Source organism: Garra rufa, chromosome 5 (genome assembly GCF_049309525.1).
Source record: "Garra rufa chromosome 5, GarRuf1.0, whole genome shotgun sequence".
Classification (NCBI taxonomy): Eukaryota; Metazoa; Chordata; class Actinopteri; order Cypriniformes; family Cyprinidae; genus Garra; species Garra rufa.
Genome location: NC_133365.1, coordinates 34,286,070 through 34,310,627, shown reverse-complemented (window position 1 = coordinate 34,310,627; position 24,558 = coordinate 34,286,070). Strand labels below are relative to the sequence as shown.

The following is a 24,558-nucleotide window of genomic DNA, read 5'->3' as shown; positions in this document are numbered from 1 at the left end:
GTTCACCCAAAAATGAAAATTTGACGTTTATCTGCTTACCCCCCGGGGGCCTCCAATATGTAGGTGACTTTGTTTCTTAAGTAGAACACAAACAAAGATTTACAACTCAGCTTTAACTTGCAGTCTGTCAGTCATATAATGGCAGTCAATGGGACCCACGGCTTTAAGAGTCAGAACAACACACACAGACAAAACCAAATTAAACCCTGCAGCTTGTGATGATACATTAAGGTCTTAAGACATAAAACAATCGGTCTGTGCAAGAAACTGAACAGTATTTATATCATTTTTTTTACCTCTGATCCACATCAATGCCCAACTGTCTTGAGCGTGTTCACAACAGCCGGCGCATGACAAAGAGCAAGCAACCATAACTTAAGTCGATCAGGCTCAAAAGTTAAGAGTCGGTTAAAGTCAACACTCCTGGATGAGTTTCCGCAAGCAAACGTAAGCTTATAGTTTTTTAATCAGTTGCAACAATCAGGATAAGCACAAGTATGTACGATTTTGAGTAGCCGCCGTACCCACAATCTCTCTGTGTAAACAATAAGTGACGTATACGTGCGACAGATTGCTTCCATGCGCGCGTCTACTATGCCAGAGCATGTTGACTCGTCACGCGCCGGCTGTTGTGAACGCGCTCAAGACAGTTGGACATTGCGGTGGATGATATAACTACTGTTCAGTTTCTTGCACAGACCGACTGTTTCATGTCTTAAGAGCCGCAGGGTTTAATTTTGTTTTTGTCTGTGTATGTTTTTTTGACTCTCAAAGCCATGGGTCCCATTGACTGCCATTATATAACTGACAGACTGCAACAGTTTGAGTTAAAAATCTTTGTTTCTGTTCTACTGAAGAAACAAAGTCACATACATCTTGGATGCCCATAAACATCAAATTAATTACTTACCCAACAGCTATGTTGTTCCAAACCCGTAAGAGCTTTGTTCATCTTCGGAACACAAATCAAGATACTTTTGATAAAAAACTTTTTGATGGAACATAGTTCACAGAGAAGAAATTGTTGAATAAAGTAGTTATTTTTGTTTTCTTTGTGCACAAAAAGTATTCTCGTAGCTTCATAAAAGTACAATTGTACCACTGATGTCCCATGGACTATTTTTTTGATGTCGTTACCATGTTTCTGTGTCTTGACCGTGGTAGGACCTATGCAGGGTCAGAAAGTGTTTGGATTTAATTAAAAAAAAATTAATTTGTGTTCCGAAGATGAACAAAGGTCTTACAGGTTTGGAACGACATGAGGGTGAGTAATACTGACACAATTTTAATTTTTTGGTGAACTATCCCTTTAGGCACAGGCCTTAACTCTCATTTACTTATATGCCTGCTTCTAACTTTAGAGCCAGGCAGACCATCCATTCTGACAAGAGCTGAAACATTTGTCCACTGGAGCCGCTCGATGACTAAGCCTCTTGATAAGTGGAATGGTATTTAGAAATGTGTTTTACTGATGTGTAAGCTGAATCTATTGATTAACTGTCGAAAACGTTCAAGGCAACCAGTTAAAAATAAAAGCGAAAATCCAAAAGAACTCTAACATTAATAAACCATCAGCAAGACACAGTGTGCCATTATTTCACAGAAGCGAATAAATAAAAATGTATCTTCAGATGCAGACCTGGATGTAAGAATAATTAAGAATAAAGCTAAGCTATTCAATAAATATGCAGCTGAAATTAGTTGAATGAGCTCAAGAACAACCTTTAAAAATCTATAGCAACTGTAAATGCGCCATTGCTTACCTTGTGTGAGTCTGACAGGTTTGGTAACTGCTAAGCCATCCATTGAGCACTGATTTCCGCAGGGGTACAGGGTGATGGCTCCCCCCACATTTTCAATGTAGCAATGTTGAGGAGTGACACCCGGACCCTGAATATTAATGTCTGTGTTCCCATGACCGAGTGTAGTCTTCCCTGCAACATATGATGGAGATTCAGTTAATTATTGCTGCATAAAGCTGCACAGATTAGACAAGTTTAACAATGTGTGACCTTGGACCACAAAACCAGTCATAAGGGTCACTTTGATATATTGAATCTGATGTATTAGAAAATCGCCAAATAAAGTTCTTAGCAATGCAAATTACTAATCAAAAATTAGGTTTTGGTATATTTACAGTAGGAAATTTACAAAATATCTTCATGGAACATGAGCTTTACTTAATATCTTAATGATTTTTGACATAAAAGAAAAATCTATTATTTTGACTCATACAATCTATTGTTGGCTATTGCTACAAATCAAGGTTCCATATAAGTTTTAAAAAGTATGTATTGAAAATATGACTTAATTACTTTTAAATCATTACAAGATAATATAAGAAATATACGAAATGCTGCAGCACAAGTTTTGCAGCAAATGGACAGGTTAATGTCTGCCTCTTTAACAAAGACAAGACAGACGAACCCCCACCCCTCCTCCAGTGACTGGCCCCGTCTGAGTTATTTCATTCAAAGTGTCTATGAGGCAGATGTGAGTAAAAGAGCCATAACCCAAGCCCATTGTGAGAAAAGACGTGACCGAGACAGTGGTAAGAAGCAAGTGACAGGCGTGGGTGTATGCTGCACTTTAGATTGAAGATGAACATAATTCATTCTTTAAAAGACAACACTTTTTAGGCAGTCATACGCATTCCCTAAGACAAATGTGCTCTCACTCAAGCAAGCTCAGTCACAGTGTGAAGCAACAGGGGGTTGTGTCAAAGTCAGGTCATAGCCTCATAATTCTGTCTTGTTCCGAAGACACTGCCATTGTGAATTCAATTTACAAGAAACAGCTGAAACCTCAGTACTCAGTCCTATATAGAAACCTCAATCAATACTATATATAGCACCAATATATACATGTAATTTATTAAAGGGCTAGTTTACCCAAAAATGAAAATTCTGCCATAATTACTCACCCTCATGTCGTTACAAACTTGTAAGACCTTCATTCATCTTTGGAATACAAATTAAGATATTTTTGATGAAATTAAAGAGCTTTCTGACCCTGTATAGACAAGTTCAAAGACTAGAAAGATAGTGAGGACATCGTTAAAACGGAACATGTGAAATCAGTGGTTCAACCTTAAATTTACAAGCCTACAAGAATACTTTTTGTGCAAGAAGAAAACAAAAGTAACGACTTTATTCGGCACAAAAATATTCTCGTAGCTTCATAAATTTAAGGTTGAACCACTGATTTTACATGGACTATTTTAACGAAGTCCTTACTACCTTTCTAGGCCTTGAACTTGCTAGTTGCATTGCTGTCTATGCAGGGTCAGAAAGCTCTTGGATTTCATCAAAAATATCTTAATTTGTTTTCCGAAGATGAACGAATCATCATGAGGGTAACTAATTATTGGCAGAATTTTCATTTTTAGGTGAACTATCCATTTAATTATAATGAATTTTCTATCTATCTATCTATGTCTGTCTGTCTATGTCCCTTCATCCATCTATCGTCTAAGCACAGGAAATTATGTATTCAATCCACTATAAAATGATTCACTGATGAATAGTGCACTACATCCACTTCCTCTGGGATTTATACTTGCATGCTTGCTCTCATTCTTCCTCAGTGTCAGGGGAGGAGAAGTCCTCTATTTGTCATTCTTCGTGAAACGAAGCCTAGCCAAGCTATGAGGACAGTACAGTGAGGTTTGTCCTCTCTCATGAACTTCCTGCCCATCACCGCACAAACACACAAACACACAAACACTAATCTTAATTTGTCATCCCTAGCTTTTCAGCTGGCATCTCTTCTGTTTGCGCAATCATATAATTAGCTCCCAGAATTGCCACTAAGCACAAAGTCCACAGCAAACCACATCCTCAGTGTTTGCATCTAATTTAGTAGATAGAATCTGCTGGAGATGCTTCATGAGGGTGTGTATCGCATTCAGTTACTATATAGTAAATGACTGAACTTACCCTCTGGCAGGGGCAGCAGGGTTATAGCCGTACTCAGACGGCCACTTCCCAAGCTGACAAGATGGGGTCGTTCTGCCTGGACTTTGAGAGTCTTGCCTGTTTCAATCAGGTCCAGTGGTGTGCCCTGTGAACATATGAGGACAATACAACAGTAAACCTTTTAATAACGGGTCATATTTTACAACCTTTGATTTGTACTTTTTTGACCTGTACTTTTTTGGACGACTGCTCTGGGTTTTTAAAACAGGATTAGTGTAATTCAGTTAGGGCCATTGAGTACTGCATCAAAAGGGTAAGAGGCTAACTAGGCTAAATGGGTTTAGCTCCATCAGGTACCACCATGCAGGCTAAGAGGCTAACAGGATTTCGCTGTTAGATGAAAGACAAAAGACCAGACCGATAAATGACTAAAGGAGGAACATATTTGGCCTCAGCATGTCACAGATGGAGGTTCTCAAGGGCAGCATGGGGATTATTTGCTTAGTAAGTGACACTTTGATGTGTGAGAGAGTGCTGTTCTACATGAAAACTAATCGTAATTCATGTTTTTAATAAGGAAATAAGGAAATCATTTATTTGTGTCTTTAGATGATGTTATAAATCACACAGGCTTCAATGCACTAGAAAGGATTTTGGGAACTGAACAACCAGTGGAAATTTCACATTAGTATCTTTTCCCCTTCTGGGATGTAATACTCTGAATTTACTAGGAATGAACTGACCATTGGGATTATCCAGTGGGCTGGTCAAAAACAAATTTATATTCAAAATAAACATACAAAAAAACTGAAGAAGTTTATTTTCTTTTAGAAAAAAGAGAGAATGTTCTGACATCACAAGGACGGCCCAGGTCAAGTTACAGTGGCTGCAATGTGAAAACAGCTACAGTTGAGATCAAAAGTTTACATACACCTTGCAGAATCTGCAATTAATGATATTTATTTTACCAAAATAGGAGGGATCATGCAAAATGCATGGTATTTTTTATTTAGTGCTGACCTGAATAAGATAGTTAACATAAAATATGTTTACATATAGTCCACAAGAGAAAATAATAGTTGAATTTATAAAAATGACTCCATTCAAAAGTTTACATATGCTCGATTCTTAATACTGTGTTGTTACCTGAAAGATCTATAGCTGTGTTTTTTTGTTTTTTTTTAGTGATAGTTGTTAATGAGTCCCTTGTTTGTCCTGAACAGTTAAACTGCTGTTCTTCAGGAAAAATCCTTCAGGTCCCACAAATTCTTTGGTTTTTCAGCATTTTTGTGTATTTTATCCCTTTCCAACAATGACTGCATGATTTTGAGATCCATCTTTTCACTTTGAGGACAACGGAGGGACTCATATGCAACTATTACAGAAGGTTCAAACACTCACTGATGCTCCAGAAAGAAAACATTATGCATTAAGAGCCAGGGGTGTAAACATTTTAACAGAAAGAATATTTCTTTTACATTTCTCTTATTTTGCCTAAATATCTTTTTTTTTTTTATTTAGTACTGCCCCTCAGAATCCACAGAAGATACTTACATGTTTTCCAGAGAACAAAATAATTAATGCATCGTGTTTCCCTCTGAAGCATCAGTGAGTGTTTGAACCTTCTGTAATAGTTGCATATGAGTCCATCAGTTGTCCTCAGTGTGAAAAGATGGATCTCAAAATCATTCAGTCATTGTTGCTGAAAAACCAAAGAATCTGTGGGACCTGAAGGATTTTTCTGAAGAACAAAAAAATAGCTGTGGATCATTCAGGTAACAATACAGTATTAAGAATCAAGTGTATGTAAACTTTTGAGCGGGGTCATTTTTATAAATTTAACTAATATTTTCTCTTGTGGACTATATGTAAACATCTTTTATGTGAAATATCTTATTCAGGTCAGTACTTGATAAAAAAATATGCATTTTGTATGATCCCTTTTATTTTGGTAAAATAGTTAACATTTGCAGATTCTGCAAAATGTATGTAAACTTTTGACCTCAACTGTATTCATAAATCAACAATACATCAGGCAAAAGTTGCATTGAATGCATAGCGGGGAATTATTAATTACATGGGTTGTGATTGTGATAGCAGGCACAGGATCCTTGGCTGTTTTTAGTCCCATAACCGTGGTATGAACGGACTTTACCCCTCTAACTTTCACACCATACCAGTTTTACACATCTTTAAAGTGTCTTCAGATGTCATCTTTTTTTTTTTCTTTGAGTCTAGCACCAGCATCCATAAAAATAACCTTTAAAATTGAACAGCAATAAGCCTTCTAATAACAATGTATGAATTCTTTCTAAAGAGATTAAATGTCACTGTAGTTTGTTTTAGCTTTCATATCTTATGCTGTCATCTCCTGATAATAGGGCTGCGTCAAAAGCTGCTCCACAGTTTCCATTGTCCTCTGACATTTTTTCCACATACGGCTCAGTTGTTTGTTTCTGTGTGTATTTGCATGTGTGTGTGTGTACTCAACTTTACTACTGAAGTTTTAACAGGTGCACTGAACTAACGGCTTGATTTTTATGAGACCCAGCAATGTTTGGTTGGTTGAATACAGTGCAGTGTTTGAGCAAGATTAAATGCAGACAGAAGGCTGAACTCAGCCTCACGGATCAACAGTGTTGAAGATTAACCCCATAATTAGGGAACAGTTCACCTCTTCATTTTCTGCTTCCTGTGGATGTCTGCAGACTCCACATTTAGGTGACAAAACCTTTTTTTTCAGAATTCTTTGTCTATTGTTTGTTTTTTTTCCGGGCGTGCTGATATAGACATTTTAACACCTTATATTATATTATATTATATTAATGCTGTTATACACTACGAGTCAAAAATAAGATTTTTATTGTTTTTTTTTTTAAAGAAGTATCTTCTGCTCACCAAGCCTGCATTTATTTGATCCAAAGTACAGCAAAACCAGTAAAATTTGGAAATATTTTTACTATTTAAAATAACTGTTTTCATGTCAATGTAATTTATTCCAGGTTTCTTTAATGGATAGAAAGTTCAGAAGAACTGCCTTTATCTGAAATATAAGTCTTCTGTAACATTATAAATGTCTTTATCATCCTTTATCTTTTGATCAATTTAAAGCATCCTTGCTAAATAAAAGTATCAATTTCTATAATTTCTTTACCCCAAAAAAATTTAAACTGACTCCAAGCTTTTGAATGATATAGTGCATAATGTTACAAAAACTTTTTATTTCAGATAAATGCTGATCTTTGGATCTTTCTATTCATCAAAGAATTCTAAATAAAAATGTACTGTTCTAAGCTGTTTTAAATATTGAATTGTATGGTTTTTGCTGTACTTTGGATCAAATAAATGTATGCTTGGTGAGCAGAAGAGACCACTGTTCAAAAACTTTTGACTGGTACTGTATTATATTCTGCTTTTAAAAGATTTTAATGACAATTAATCCAACAGTAAAACACTCTGTATGCATGCAATATAGACTGCCATTAAAAAGTAACTTATCAATATCCCAAAACTTTGTCCCTGTGGGGATCTTTTTGGTCTCCATGAGAATAAAAAACAGCTTATAAATAAAACAGAATACAGTTTTTTGAAAATCTAAAATGAAAAAATTTACTTTGTACAGTATAAAAACATAGAAACGCAACATATGTGACCCTGGACCACAAAACCAGTCTTAAGTCGCTGGGGTATATTTGTAGCAATAGCCAAAAATACATTGTATGGGTCAAAATTATTGATTTTTCTTTTATGTCAAAAATCATTAGGAAATTAAGTAAAGATCATGTTCCATGAAGATTTTTTGTAAAATTCCTACTGTAAACCTATCAAAATGTAATTTTTGATTAGTAATATGCATTGCTAAGAACTTAATTTGGACAACTTTAAAGGTGATTTTCTCAGTATTTAGATTTTTTGCACCCTTAGATTTCAGATTTTCAAATAAATGTATCTCAGCCAAATATTGTCCTATCCTAACAAACCATACATCAATAGAAAGCTTATTTATTGAGCTTTCATATGATGTATATATCTCAGTTTTGTAAAATTTAACCTTATGACTGGTTTTGTGGTCCAGGGTCACATATGTGTATGTGGGTAATATATGAAATGCTAAAATGTGAGATTTACCCTCTCAGCTCAAACACTCACCTGTAAGACCTGGTGAGTCTGGCGGCCATGTTCTGGAACATTCCGATTCAACCTGTCCATGTCTATGGAGTTATCAGTCACTTCATGACATTCATTAAGATCCTGGAATTACAAAATGATAAACAGCGAGATGTTTTAAAAAGTCCAAAAAACACCAAAAGGGGTGATTAGGTTCAGTCTCATAAAATGTGAGGAGACTTAGAGTCATGATCACAACATATTTGTTTTATTTATTCAACATAAACAGACTATTAAAATAAATATTTAAATCTGGCACAGTTACAACATTTCAGGCTTGTGTCTTTGATCTTAACAGTGAGCTTAACAGTGATATCAGGTGTTTCCTTATTGTAGACAAAATACAGTGATGCAACAGTCTTACAAATGCATACTGTGATTAACCAACTGTCGTGAACAGACTGGAGTCTGCATCTTAGCTGAAATACACAGCATGAGTCAGTGTGACTCATCTCACACACAAGCACACACTCACCCAGACTCTCAGTGAACAGATGCAGCAAATTATCTATGGTACAGACACAGGCACATTAGCGTGAACAAACTAGAGAAGACCTCAGGTCAGTACACACATCACAGCAGATCAGTCATTTTGGAACATCCCTAACCTGAATTCCCCTTTTCCCTCCTTCCCTCACCTCTCCTCCGTCTCTGACTCATACCAGCGTCTCTCAGACAAAACACACTAGAAATCAGAGAGAAACAGACCCGCAAGACAAACTGAGCATCAGGGTCTATGTGTGTATGTATCTGTGTACACAACATCCATTGTGAATCCGTGAAGGACAGTAACGTCACTTAAAGGTTGTATCAGCGATTTCTAGCCTAAAACAAGTGTCAATTTCAGCTGACCTTTCTTCACGATCCGCTCGCTGCTTGCCCCATAAATTGTCTGTGAAAAAAACGCGTCTCTCTGGTCAGCCTAGGGTCCGAGATATGCCAAAAAAACAATCGGCACTACCAACCTTTCCACACATAAACAAACAGTGTTCACAATAGGGCTGCAACTAACGATTATTTTAATAATCGATTAATCTGTCGATTATTTTTTCGATTAATCGATGAATCGGATAAAAAAAAAACAAGGGATTTACAACCCTTTATTCAAAAACAGAACTAAAATCTTTAGAAAGTGCACGAACATGTTGCTCCTTGAACTGTTATAATAATAATAATAAAATAAAAATGGACTAACACAAAAAACATACACATGTATGCTTTACATCTGCCAAATATATAGACTAAATAAACTAAAATTACTATCCGTCAAGACAGCGGCTTGCTGTGGTGTACATGCTGCATGGTTGGCATTTCCCATCAAGAAGCCTCTCAAATTAAATTCCTCAGTGCGCATTAAAAAAGTCATGTGACTTTGCACGCTGGAACGGGATAACTTGACTAACTTTCTGCTACATTCATTCTGCCATGGCGGTGTTTAGTGTCCTGCCATCAGCAGCGACCAGCTGGAAGAGTTCCGCATTCAAATGCACGCAAAACTGGCCTCAAAGCCCCAGCAAAAGTAATTACCATGAATGAGTCAAGGCAAAAATTAAGAAAATATTCGAATTACTTATTAATAAACTAGTATTTTCTGATTCAGTGTTGCAAAGATGAAATTGACGATCCTGCCATCTGCTCATTAATGCCCAATGCATCTTTATGGATTAGCTAATGAAAGAGTTTTGTTTTCGATTTTAATTATTTCGTTTTATAGTAAAATAATAATTTAAAGCTTTCTATAGATATTGTGTTTGTGAGGCAATTACCTGGGTTTCGGTTAATTATTGTGAAGCGCTCCTATTTAAACCAAAGATATCAAGCGTATTCTGTTTGTTTTCTTTAAGAGCACATTTTGTTGATACTGTTAGTACACACAAACTAAGGTAGACCCTTTACAGTTCCGGCCCGGGTGGTAAATTACTCTTACCTTTATGAGCAAAAAAGAAATTCCACATTGCACTGGCGTCTCCATGTCCTGCAAAGCGGGCTTCTCTCCGCACAAACTTTGGAATTATCTTGATTGAATGATTAAACTAATATTGTGATATGTTTTAAGTTTTTTATATCAATGGATTTTAATTTAAATCGCGATGAATTAAGCAGGCTTTAGATCTGTCTGCCGCTGTTTGCTAGGTATAACTTTAAAAAACAAAAACTTGAATTTAACAAACAAAAAGTGTTCCAAATATATCTCTAAATTAACTTTATAAACTAAAGGAACGAAAATAAATGTAATCACTTTGCTATTAAAAACAGCAGCTGTGTAATGAGGAAGAGAAAGAGAAAAAAAGACAGTCGGACTGGAAATTCAGTCGGCCAAAAATTGATGAGCTGTCGGACATTTTTACAAGGAATGTTTGTTTAATAGCCTATTTAATACTCTTAGGCTACTTTCTTAATTAAATATATTATTTCTTTGATTTATTTGAGCGTTTTTAGGCTGCTTGTTTGCTGACTGAAGTGTAGGCTATATATAAAAAAACAACGTGCCACCCTCACAGCCCTATTCAAAACTGAGACGATTTCACCTCAGCAGAGCTCCTCTTTCTCCTTACGGTTGTGGTATGTTTTCGACACATTATACAGACAGACAGTGTTACAAAAACTATAGAAGTAGTTTTCTCCATCTCCACTATCCAACGACCCGTACAGCAGCTGTTTTGCGATCGAGCATTGGTTGCTGTGAAAGTACGCTAGCCAAAGTAGGCTTATCAAACATGTTTGATATAAATCGGGGCAGCATATATATATAATGTAGAAACGGTGCTTTATGCTCAAATGTTCCAGTTTTGCGCATAAGTTAAATTCGCATTTTGGATGGAAACACAGCTTATGAGGTGCCGAACTCTGCTGGCATCAGAGCGGGAGAGAGACCGAATGTGTCCACTCCGCTCTGCGCTCAATTTTTTTTTTAATATATATAATAACAACCAAATGTGTCCACTCCGCTCTGCGCTCAATTTTTTTTTTAATATATATAATAACAACCAAATGTCTCTGCGTCGCGCGACACAACGAATCGATTATGAAATTCGTTGCCAACGCTTTTAGTAATCGATTTTTATAGATTTTATCGATTCGTTGTTGCAGCCCTAGTTCACAACACCAAACCCCTGACGCTGATTGGTTGGAACACTGTTTGTTTATGTGTGGAAAGGTTGGTAGTGCCGATTGTTTTTTTTGGCATATCTCGGACCCTAGGCTGACCAGAGAGACGCGTTTTTTTCACAGACAATTTATGGGGCAGGCAGCGAGCGGATCGTGATGAAAGGTCAGCTGAATTTGACACTTTATGTTTCAGGCTAGAAATCGCTGATACAACCTTTAAAGTAGCAAAGATATTTACTCAAAATGGTATTGTAACTTGCAATGTGATTTTATTGCTTAAGTAGTGTGTTTAGCTGTTTACAGTTAGAACAATTAAAGGGATAGTTCATCCAAATATGAAAATTACCCCATGATTTACTCACCCTCAAGCCATCCTAGGTGTATATGACTTTCTTCTTTCAGACGAATACAATCGAAGTTATATTTAGAAAATGTCCTGGCTCTTCCAAGCTTTTTAATGGCAGTAAATGGACGTTGAGATTCTAAAGTCAAATAAAGTGCATCCATCCATCATAAAAAGTACTCCACATTGCTCCAGGTGGATAAAGAAGGCCTTCTGAAGCAAATCGATACAAAAATTATGCATATTTAAACTACATTAACCACAATCTCTAGCTTTCGCTAACTGTCGTATGCGCAAATTAAACAGTCAAAAATTAGAAGTACAAAATGAAGATTTGTAAAGAAAAATGTCAGAGAATTTGGATATAAGCCAAGAGGAGACTGGTTTCCCTTTGCTGTTTTTTTGCGGGACTAGCATATTCTCATGAGAGCTTACGCTCCACCTACGTTCTACGTCATCCGCTGAAACGCCACTCTCTCGTGAACATGCGTATGACAGTTAGAGGAAGCTAAATAGTACGGTTTATAACCTTTTAAATATTGATATTGTTCTTACAAAAACACATTGCTTTGCTTCAGAAGGACTTTATTAACCCCCCAGAGCCATGTGGAGTGCTTCTTATGATGGATGGATGCACTTTATTGAAATTCAAAATCTAAACAGCCATTTACTGCCATTATAAAGCTTTGAAGAGCCAGGACATTTTTAATATAACTCTGATCCCTTTAACTCAGATTCAAACGAGCCATTTATTCTTTTGAACAAATATACAAATATTTTCCATATGTGTGCATTTCTGTATATAATGGTCATTAAAAATCAGTGAAGTGCACTGACTTCACTACATTTCTCAGTGGTGGTTTGGCTGTTTACAATCAGAACATGTAATTCTGATTTGAAAGAGTAATTTATTCCAAAATCACTGGCTCTGATTCCAAACATCCAATAGAAAATAAAATAAATAAATCTTTACTGAGGAACAAGCGTATTGTCAACAAAACTTTGCGATGTAGCATTTTACCATGCAACATTTTTCTTGACAATATATTAACAATAAAAACAGTATTAGCTGTTTAGAATCAGAACAAGCAATTCTGGTGTCAAATACAGTTGAGGTCAAAAGCTTACAATAGTTGCTCATGAGTCCTTTGTTTGTCCTGAACAGTTAATCTGCCTGCTGCTCTTCAAAAAAATCCTTCAGGTCCCACAAATCTTTTGCGTATTTGAGCCCTTTTTAACAATGACTGTATGATTTTGAGATCCATCTTTTCATGCTGAGGACAACTGAAGGACTCATATGCAACTATTACAGAAGGTTCAAACACTCACTGATGCTCCAGGAGAAAAAAAGATGCATTAAGAGCCAGGGGTGTAAACTTTTGAACAGAATGAAGATGCATACATTTTTCTTATTTTGCCTAAATTTCATATTTTTTTTCATTTAGTACTGCCCTTCAGAAGCCACAGAAGACACTTACATGTTTCCCAGAGGACAAAATAAGTCAAATTTACCCTGATCTTCAAATTCAAAAAGTTTTCACCCCCTGGCACTTAATGCATTGTGTTTGATTCTGAGTGTTTGAACCAGGCCCAGCTTCAGTGGGGGGGGGTTGGGGTTGAGGTTGGCTTATGGGCTTGGGGGGGCTTTGCGGATCTGAAGGACCGACCTCTTCACCCCCGGAAAACCATTTTAAATTCAATAAACGAAACCGAATCCGATTTCAACCGCCAGATAGACACGCTCAGTGCTTTTAGCCTATATTCAGTGTTTTTAACCAAATAAAAATTGTTTCAGTCATTTTAATTATGACTGAGAATCATACAAGCCTCCGGGGGACGTGTCCTGGCACCGGGACTGGTTTGAACCTTCTGTAATAGTTGCACATGAGTCCCTCAGTTGACTTCAGTGTGAAAAGATGGATCTCAAAATCATCCAGTCATTGCTGGAAAAGCTTCAAATACACAAAAAAACCAAAGAATTTGTGGGACCTGAAGGATTTTTCTGAAGAACAGTGGGCAGTTTAACTGTTCAGGACAAACAAGGGACTCATAAACAACTATCACTAAAAAACCCAAAATAAAACACAAACACAGCTGTGGGTCATTCAGGTAACAGCACAGTATTAAGAATCAAGTGTATGTAAACTTTCCAATGGGGTCATTTTTATAAATTCAGCCATTAGTTTCTCTTGTGGACTATATGTAAATGTCTTTTATGTGAAATATCTTATTCGGGTCATTTTGTATGATCCCTCTTACCTTCGTAAAATAGTTAACATTTTGCAGATTCTGCAAAGTGTATGTAAACTTTTTACCTCAACTGTAAATGAATCTTTAGAAATCAGAATCTCTTGGTTTAATTATAAACACTCGAAATCAGTATTCCTATTTAAATGTACTTTTAGCTAGCACAAAGCTACATTCAACATTCACAGTCAGCTATAACAAAACATCGAAAACAGACCCTGCATTTTCAATATTACTTCCAATATGCAAACTAATATAACATTATGTAACAGATTACCTTATTCTGCCAGTTGTCCAATGAGTCAACTGTTTCCATGAAGAGCATCTAAAAGGACATTCTAATTTGCAGAGAAGTTTGAAAGGCAAAGCAGCGTGAGGTTAATGCAAGAAATTCTCTTTCCTCTGCTGGCATGTCCAGTCAGGGAGATGACTGGAATGAGACGCTTTGCCTCTCCAAACAAGCGAAGACAGGTTAGGCAGAGTAAATGAATATTGATTAAGATGATGATGGACATTTACGTTTTTTAACTCAACAGCTGGTACAAAACCAAACTTCCTCTTCTCTTGCTCTTTCCCCTAGCTAGCCTCTCTCTCCCTTCATTCCTGATGTCATGTTTGCAAGTGCAGCTGGCAAGTGCTGCGGGCCGCCTCTCACAATCACATCCAGTGTATGACACAGAGGGAAGAGAGAACAGAAAGCCTCTGTCACTATACTGAATATGGTCACTGCTCTCACTGTCACACACAACTGGACAATACAGAGACACTGGCATTAATGCACACACAGACATACACTGAGGCCTTAATTCAAAGATACCTGTTCACGCATAAACAGATAAACACCTAATAGCAGTTCAACTGGAGTTTTTCATGCCGGTAAGTAGCTTGCCTCTGAAACGTGTCATTAAGTCTGCAGTTATGCCACTGTGTCCTGCCCTCTGCAGCAGAAAATAGACTCAACCACATAGCACAGACCACAAAGCTCCTCTTACAGGGGTTATAATCATACAGGCTACATAGACACATGGCAGTATTGAAGAGTTACAGGGAGAAGTGAGGAAACCACAGCAGGAACATACAGCTAATATAAGTACAGCTAAATGTAGCAAGAACAGTAGGTGAATCTGGGAAATAGAAACCAAAGACTGGAAACATGAAGGCCTCATGACTTTTTTATCCCATGTTAATGCCATGAAAATTTTAAATCAAATTGAGATTTAAAATGTCTTTTATTTAAAAAAATAAAATAAAAAATAAGACAGGCAGCAGTTAAATATATACAACAAAAAGCACATTAAAAGGTAAATAAATAAAAATAAATCTATGCTAAAAATGAATATACATACACTAATAATACAAATTAAAATATATTCTAATATTAAACTATAAAAATCTAATTTATTTATTAAATGTATACTAAAAATAATATCTGTATAAATTTTATGCAATACACATTGATGTAATGCAGCATTATGCATTATCCTCAGTCACTTTTACAGCTGCTCAAATCAATGAAGTACTAAAACTAACCAAAATTGTTATTTAAAGTGTTTAGAAATACAAAATACCAAGTTCTTAAACACCCATAAGCAACATCAAGCCCACTCACCATCTTTTTTAGCCTAAGAAAGATCCGCTCTGCTGCTGCATGGCCTTGTTTACTCACAATCTCAGTGCTATGTCCTGTGTTTACGCCTTTGAGCCTTTGGCTGACCGTCTACAGTCCAGCTCTTGCTGTTTGTTTGTCTCTGCTGCTCGCTCATGTCTCTTACTGAATGCTCTGAAGTTCTGGAGGACTGAATTACATAGTACCACCACAGCTGGGACGGAGAGAGAAAGCGAGAGAGAGATAGAAGGCACTAGCAGAGGAATCCACATAAAAAAGTCTCTGTCAGAATCCAGGTGTGAGGTCTGTCTTTCCAAGCAACCGTGAATAATTGTGAAGTTTATGTCTAAATTTAGAAAGCTGAATCACGAGGGACATATATCTACAACGTCACACAGAAGTCCTGACTTTTTTAAAACTTGACTGAACTGTTTACTACATGTATGCTCAGTTTACTGTTCAAAAACATGCTAAACATATTGGGGTCATTCCACAGAATTGGTGCAAACTGCTGCCCCACAACCAAAAAACACATTTAAAAAGCATTTGATTATTCAAATCTTAGATGTTTACTAAAATCTTTCTATTATCGATTGAAACCCACAATAATAATTAAAATATCAGTAAGTACTGTATATATATATATACAGTCAAGCCCGAAATTATTCATACCCCTTTCAAATTCTGACTTAAAGTTACTTTTATTCAACCAGCAAGTTTTTTTTTTGGACCGTAAATGACACAGGCTTCTCCCAAAAGATAATAAGACGATGTACAAGAGACATCATTGTGGAAAAAATATTTTAGCTATGTAGGTTTTATTTACATTTAAACAAAAAGTGGCGTGTCCAAAATTATTCATACCCTTCTCAATAATCAATAGAAAAGCCTTTATTGGCTATTACTGCAATCAAACGCTTCCTATAATTGCTGACCAGCTTTTTGCATGTCTACACTGGTATTTTTGCCCATTCATCTTTAACGATGAGCTCCAACTCTTTCAGGTTGGAGGGTCTCCTTGCCATCACCCTGATCTTTAGCTCCCTCCACAGATTCTCAATTGGATTTATGTCAGGACTCTGGCTGGGCCACCGCAAAACGTTAATGTTTTTGTCTGCTAACCATTTCTTCACCACTTGCTGTGTGTTTTGGGTCGTTGTCGTGCTGAAATGTCCACTGGTCCACATTTTTTTTGAGTGTTATTCCACAACATTTAGTTTTTATATGTGTACCACTGTTTAGAACTGTGCTAGCTAACCATGTGCTGATTAGCATCTTTAAGCTAGGTTCAAAAGTATCTAAAACTGTCACTACCGAAACATCACGTCAAAACATTTGGTGAAGTTTTCGGTTTTTTTTGTGAGTACAACTGTTCAGGACTGTGCTAGCTAACCATGTGCTGATTAGCATCTTTTCTGTGCTGTCACTAGCAGAGTGTTAACAGTAAAGATCGAAACATGTCATCAACGTTTCGGTAGTGACAAAAGGGAACACATAATCCTTTATTTGGGAAAAATAAACAAAATTTTAGTACAGTTATGCAAATGTCTTTGTATTTTAGTATGTTTTAGTATGCGAGTTAAACTTCTGTAATGTGATGTGGTCGCTATCAAAACATTATTGTCACTACCGAAAATGTGCAGTCACAACTGAAACATGGAATGTTTTGTCAAAAATAAAGTATTTTGAATCATCAACTAAGATGTTATGTTTGGTTCGATGTATATTTAATAGGGCTGTCAAATGATTAAAATTTTTAATCAGATTAATCAGACTTTTCAGTGGATTAATCATGATTAATCACTATTTGCAACACCTGAATCCTAACCATTTTTTTTTTTTTCTAAAATGCATACCAAAATATAAATAACAGGATACATAATTTTCACATTTTCATATTATGCCAGGGCCCGCATCGGGCCTGTTTTAGGCTACTCCTTATTTTTTATATTTTAGACATCCATCAATAATGTCGCGCTGGTGGAAACAACACAAGACTTTCGCTTTTACTTTCGATAACGGCTGGGATGGCGCAACTGGAAGAGATCCGCGTTCAATCGCACGCAGTAGGCTAAAACAAATACCGGCAAAAATAAATAATAAATGTGTCGGGGAAAGAGTAAGGACATATCTGAATTATTTATTAATAAAGTGTATTCACTGTGAGTCAATGTGAGTCAATGTCGCAAAGATCCTGCAATTTCATTTTTGGACGCGCCTTGAGAGAGAAATTTATCGTTAAGGATTACATATTAAACAAGTTTTTGTTTTCGATTTGTTTTATTTCGTTAAGTAATAATTTAAAACTTTCTATAGATATGTTTATCATGTCTGTGAGGCATGCATTTAGCTTTATTTTTGTTAAGCACTCCTGTTCAAGAACAAGACGACAGAAAGCGCATCATTTTTGTTTTCTTTATTTTATAAAAACACTGCAACGTTTTTTGGTGTATTACTTTTTCCTTTGTGAGCAAAAATGACGGATAATTTGAAATTGCTTCCACTGAAAAAATGCAATTGATTGAGCTGGTGCCTCGATGACCTGCAAAGCGGCTTTATCTTCCACTCTCCACTCTGTCACTGTGTCAGTCACCGCTCTTTCGAGAATGAACGTAATTGTACGATGTACAGATGTAATTCCCAAAACATAAGAAAAACAAAATTTTCATACAAATTCTGAATGGATTATGGCATGGAAAGTGCAAAGCGCGCTCCCTTTATTATCACTAAAAGCGTCACAAATCTAGTTCATAGAGATCTCACAACGTTCCGTTATAATCAATAAAGCTTTCTAAACTACACAATGAATATTTTATTTACATCGCGTCTACACTTAGTCAGGAGATGAACAACGCTGGATTGTTTGTCAGATCTTCAATTGCTTTGCTTTCGTTTGAGGGTAGGCTATAGCACCGTCTACCCCAGTAGAACCGGGCCTAAGCTTGGCTATAACCACTCCAGTTGCAGAGGGGCTGTCGCAAAGGCTTGTACTTGTTAACTGTACCATCATCATTCTTTTTATATTTGAATCCGTCCATAGGCTCACCTTGCTCCATCTCGCCTCTAGCTCCCCAATCCTGACAAATGATTCGTCACACTGCGCATGCGTGAAATGCGTTAAAAAATTTGACGTAATTAACAACAACAAAATAATTAACGCCGTTAACGCGTTATTTTCGACAGCCCTAATATTTAATGAACTTTGAAATCAGTATAATCAACTTTTTGTCTTTTACAAATGAAAACTGGATTCAAAATACAATAAATCACTTGCAATATTGTTAAAATTGTAATTGTTATTGATTTACCTCTGAAAACATTTTAATAAAATAGCAAAAAAAAAATATAGATATGATAAGGTAGATAAGGTAGATATAAACAAAATCTTAAAAGGTCAATGTAACCCTTCTTATTAAATTATACATTAATGTGTTTCGGTAGTGACAAATTTGGGGAGAGGACAAATATTTGAAAACTTTATGAAAATGCAGTATGAAAATTAACTGCGCAAATACGAGAAATGCGTAACCTGGATATTATACATATGAATTTGCATACATACAAAATTTGTGGGAAAAGACCCTTTTTTTTAAAAAGATGTTTCCAACTCTGACTTTGCACCAATTCTATAGAATGGTCAATTAAAATGAATTTAATTATTAAAGAAATAGTTAATCTAAAAAAGGGGTCTTATCTAGTGAAACGATCTGTTATTTTCTCCAAAAAAAAGGACCATTTATACACTTTTTAACCTCAAATGCTTGTCTAGCTCTGCGGGTGCACATGCGAACTCTGTGTAATCTGGTTAAATACAGTTAGGGTATCTCTAAACTCAAAAACTTCAAAATGTTGTCCTAAAAAAAAAAATTCTTTTACGACTGAAGAAAAAAAGACACTAACTGCAAATTTTTTCCTGTTCTGGAAGTGAACTTTAAATGTCATGTTTTTTATTTTATTTTAAAGCCTTTAGAAGATGATTGATGATACTTGGAATAGTATTAACATTATCAGATCACCATCAATGCAGCAGATGGACTTATTTTAAAAAACAGATTCAAGTTTACACGCTGTTGTGGAGGACGGAAAGGACCTTGATATTCCAGGTGGAGTCCCCCTACTCACTTCCTGTTCTTCCCTCCTCCACATAGGCAAAACAAAAATGGTGTTTTTGATGTTAAACAGCTGCACAACTGCTGATATGAGTCACTTTAAGGGTATTTGTTACATAATTATTCATTTATGGAAACAAGATGCGGGGAACAAAAAATTGTCAATAAAGTTGTCATGGAGCTCCTAAGCAAACATTTACGCTTTGTCTCTTAGTGAACATGCAACCGAGCAATCCATCATACACCGAGCCAGACTGATTGGTAACAATCCTAAAAAACATGGGAAAGCCATGAATCAGAAAGGAAAATGTCTGGCTGATGGAGAACAAGAACGAAAGGCTTTTTTTCCACGGCTATTGCCAGTGAGTAAGACAGATGTCAAAAGAGTCCAAACACATAAAAAAATGAACACAAACAAATCTGAGCAGCAACCAGGCAACCACAGCTGGAAGAGAAGCGGACTCTTCCGGTGTGGGCTCCAAAGCGGGAACTCTTCCTGTCGGTTGACCCAATGATCTAGCCACTCTCTGGGAATAAACAGTCTCCAGCTGCCCCCTTTTCACCCACAACTGAGAAAAAATGTCAATAGGCCTGATAATCTAAAGCAGTCCTATGTTTCGAACCACCAGTGCCTTATTATAGAGTTATTTATGCGTTTGTTGTCCTCTAGGGGACAAAATTCCAATGACTTAATGTGAGACAGTGATTATTCCACCAAATAACATCCAACTTTTATATGTGAGACATTTAGTTCAGACGTCCAGAGTGACTCACATGTGAGGCTGCTATGGTCAACACATGGCAAGCACACAAGCAGGAAAGTTAGCATCTGGATAACTTTCCATATTTCCATGCTGGACTGCTATCTTGGAATAACACATGTGATATCAAAGCTAAGCATTTTGGTCTCACTCATAAATTCTTTGATGGCAGGAACATGCGGCATTAATCTCTTGCAGCATTTTGCAACAGTCTAGTCACTTATTATAGTATCAGAATAAAGCAACAAGGCGTCACAAAGATTGACCACAGATCTCACCCCAGAAAACAGTCACAGTGCTTGCGTGGCAGAAACGCTTAAGATCAGAACACTGTTTATATCAGAGTGTGCTTCTGAGAAAATGAGAAGAAAGACTGAGTTTGTTTCACTCGCACAGCAGTATGACAAAAATGTCTTGATGTTCTTCAGAACTGTCCAAGAGGGAGTACAAAGTTCTTGCATTATGTGCATTTTTTTTTTGTTCAGCGAGCATTAGACTTAAAATATCCACATTCAAGTAAGCATTTCCCATCTTTCCTGCCTATTTCAGTCAAATATTTCACACTTTCGTGCACACGCACACAAATATGCCGGAACAAAGCGCAATGTCCACATTCTCCGCTGTACCCGTAGTGCACACTACATTTTGTTTCTTTCTTCAAAAATTAATGTCCATTACATGCTGTTTTCATTTCATCACAGTTTTAGGAATAATAAAGGATCGTTTACCCAAAAATTTGAATTTTGACCATCATTCCAAACGTGATTTTATTTCTTGCATTCTGCTAAAACCTTTTGTGTTTTACACCAAAGTCAATCATTATGGTTTACAATGACACCAGTGTTGTTTTTGACAACCATCTTAGATTTAGTCTTAGTCTTAGTCTTTTGGACTAAAATGCTTAATAGTTTTAGTCCAGTTTTAGTCACTTCTATATGTGATAGTTTTAGTCCAATTTTAGTCGACGAAAAGTCAAAAAGGTTTTAGTCTAGTTTTAGTCAAAAAAGGGGAAAAAGTAGTCTTTTAACAAATTAATGTAGGTCAGTTTTGCTGTTGGGTAGTGTCACTTATAAGTTGTGAAAATAGCAGATCTATAGTTCAACACAATGTGAGCTTCCGGATCGACTATTTTCACCAATAATTACAATAATGAAGGAATGGTTTTAGACATAAAAGACATATCTGAAATACACCCATAGGTCCTCTCGCCGTTTGCGACCACCCATCATGTTTAATTAGGGCTGGGCGATATGGCAAAAATGTATTCTCGATAATTTTTTCCCATATTGAACGATAACGATATATATTTCGATATAAGCTGTTGATGTTGCCAGCTTTAAAATAGTATCCCAACAGTGACTAAAGCCACAAAAATTAAAGGGTTCATTAAATTACATTTTAAAGTATAGTTTATTAACAAAAACAGATTACAGATTTGGCCTTAAAAATTAAAACAACTTACTAAAATAAATTTAAGAAATAAAAGTTGTGACAGAGTATGGTAAATGAGAGTAAATGTACAAAATGTAAACATAAAATTATTGTAAAAACATAATTTGTAACAATTATTTATTTATTTATTTATTATTTATTATTATTAACACAATTGTTTATTTTCTCTATTATAGGTTGAGCTATTTAAATTAGAGGCAACCACTGCATTTTGAAACAATCTACAGTATAAATAACAAAAAATTATGACACAGTTCTTACTTAATCGTATTAAGTGCAGACAATTCAGCCATAATCAAAGTAGGCTACTCTCTCATTATTCAAAGTGCAAATAGAGACCGAATATTTCAAGAATGATACAGAGCTATAGACATACACAACCTATCATAGCCTACATACTAATAACAGCTTAGATATGTAATGTAGCCTAATTTGTGAGCATTGGGGAGTCACTCTCTAAACAAGGGGGATTAAAATTGTTTTTGAATGCGCGTGCGTTTTTTGCTTTCGGTTTCAGTTTTAACAATCGCGCCAAACTCTCAGCTGAGCTGAGTCACTTTTCAGATAGCCAAACCACTTATATAACGGAATTCGTGCTACCTATTTTTGTCGACAGTTTCAACATCTTTGGATAATAACTCGAGGTTAGTTTCACTTTCGTCGCTGCTTCCACTCTCTCTTTTTTTTTTGTCGTCCTGGTGTTAAGTTTGCTTCGCAAAGTGCGGTAATAAATGAACTTTGTACTTTGACGTGCACACGCACGCTGCACGCTGACTGACTGTTGTCTCATATTTCTGCTGTGTGATTGGCTCTTAGATTAATCCATATCGAACAAAAAATGTCTAGAGCTTATCATCGTTATTAACATAAATTTTATCGCGATTCGATATGATATCGTTTATCGGCCCAGCCCTATGTTTAATCGTCTGTCTGTCTGAGTGCCAACAATGTGACGTGTGTTGAGCACGTTGTGCGCTGCACACCAGGTGGTGGGCGTAACCAAACATGGATAGAATGCTAAAACGGCTTGCCATACTAGTATGGCAAAGAGTATTTAATGCTTATACGTAGGGCTGGGCGATTTGGCCTAAAATCAAAATCTCGATTAATTGAACATTTTAACCCGATTACGATTAATGAACGATTATTTTATTCATTAATAAAATTATATTTAATTATATTTAAATAATATTTATTTTTTTGCCCTCATAGTTCACTGTCAAGTTTTGTACAGTAAATATGCTCACATATTACAAGTGAGAGATTTTTGAATGAAGGGTGCACACACTATCTACTATCTATGATTATTTATTGAACATCAGTGTTGAACAACTGAAATTAAAGCACACATTGCTTAAAATGAAAAGTCACATTTTTCTTAAATTAGTGAAAATAAATAACTTGCACTTTTGGAAACAAAATAAATTATTTATAAAATAATAATAAATATTAAAAGTAGAAAATAAGCAGTATCTCTTCTAAATAAAATTACTCTTGTATATCCTGTAAATACTTTTTACTGTATAAATACTGTTTAAGCTCTCCATCGACATGTCGGCAGAATAACGCAACGTAACGGAGCGGGGTCACGTGACTCCACACGCAGTAGTGTTTTTAAGGGAAAGTAATTGAAATAATTGACCTGGAAAAATTTGATCGATTATAGGTTCTGAATGTCGATTTCGATTACTTTTCGATTAATCGCCCAGCCCTACTAATACGGCTTACCATAGCAGCATATACTTTTTAGGTTGTAAGTGGCATGCACAATAAGCAGAAATATCATGCATTTTAAACGTCTGACGGACCACCCACTAACATTTTCATCTATTCTCGTCTCGTCAACGAAAACTCACACACGTCCCGTCATGTTTTAGTCATCAACGAGCCATTTTTACCTCGTCATCATCTCGTTATCATCATGAAAAAAAGCGGCGTCAACGAAATGATTTCGTCATCGTCATCGTTGACGAAAACAACACTGAATGACACTCATGATGTACTGAACAAATGATAACAGATTTTTAATATTTCAATAAACTCTCGTTTATGCAAATAAGTCAGATTTAACCCCAAATGCATTAGCATTCCATCATGTACTGTTCGTATTTCCTTAAATCAGGGGAGATGTGAATTCATGTATGATGATTGAATGGACAAATTAATAGAGTGTTTTCACAATGCGTTCAGCCATATTGGCGGGACTGAATATAAACAATGCCAAACCAAATGAAACTTGCATATTTTGCTGATTACTGCTGCTGAAAATGATCAATTATTGTCATGTTTTGGGCTTTACTTATCGGTCAGACCAGGAAAAACACTTGAAGTACTATAGACTGCCAAAAGTTATAACAAATCAAGTAGAAGAGTGCAAAAAACTGTCTGAGGAGCACAAGGCGTTTGTGGTTGGCCAAACTGAACCAGAAATTCCAGGGCAAGAATCTTAACAACATTCGTGTTTGTTCTTATCACTTCTGTTCAGGCAGGTGAAATATTAGGCTAATATCATAATTAATACTGCTTGTACGTACCTTTACCACCTATTACCTTTAGTTCGTAAAAATATTGCGCACTTTCCTGCTTACTGAGTCCTTATGATTTATCATATATGATTTAGCAGCTTCCACGCATTTTTTTCCCCATAGTTTAGACAGCATAAATTAGCAGAACAACATATTCAGTAGTACATTAGCTGGGCAATCCATGCTGTTGTTTACATCCAAGTATTGCCAGTATAGCCATGCATCTGGGTAACTGGCCAAATCGTGATGTAAGTGCAAACCCTCTATTGGTCACTCTATGAAAAAGAGACTGGAATTATGGTTCAACCAGACAGAGAGAGTTA

General features: G+C 36.1%; 1 protein-coding gene across 8 annotated transcripts in view; it reads right to left on the bottom strand.

The window, feature by feature from the left end:
• The window catches only part of phldb1a (pleckstrin homology-like domain, family B, member 1a), a 74,950-nt gene that overhangs the window by 45,870 nt on the left and 4,522 nt on the right, over positions 1-24,558 (bottom strand). For 7 of the 8 annotated variants that reach the window (XM_073839854.1, XM_073839859.1, XM_073839857.1 and 4 more), the window contains exons 2-4: positions 8,067-8,168; positions 3,939-4,062; positions 1,764-1,934 (exon numbers count right to left, since the gene is read on the bottom strand). In XM_073839854.1, coding sequence (XP_073695955.1) covers positions 1,764-1,934; positions 3,939-4,062; positions 8,067-8,168 — 397 coding nt within the window. Of the gene's footprint in view, positions 1-1,763; positions 1,935-3,938; positions 4,063-8,066; positions 8,169-15,391; positions 15,537-24,558 lie in introns of those variants that run through there. The other variant, XM_073839855.1, reaches the window with a different exon arrangement.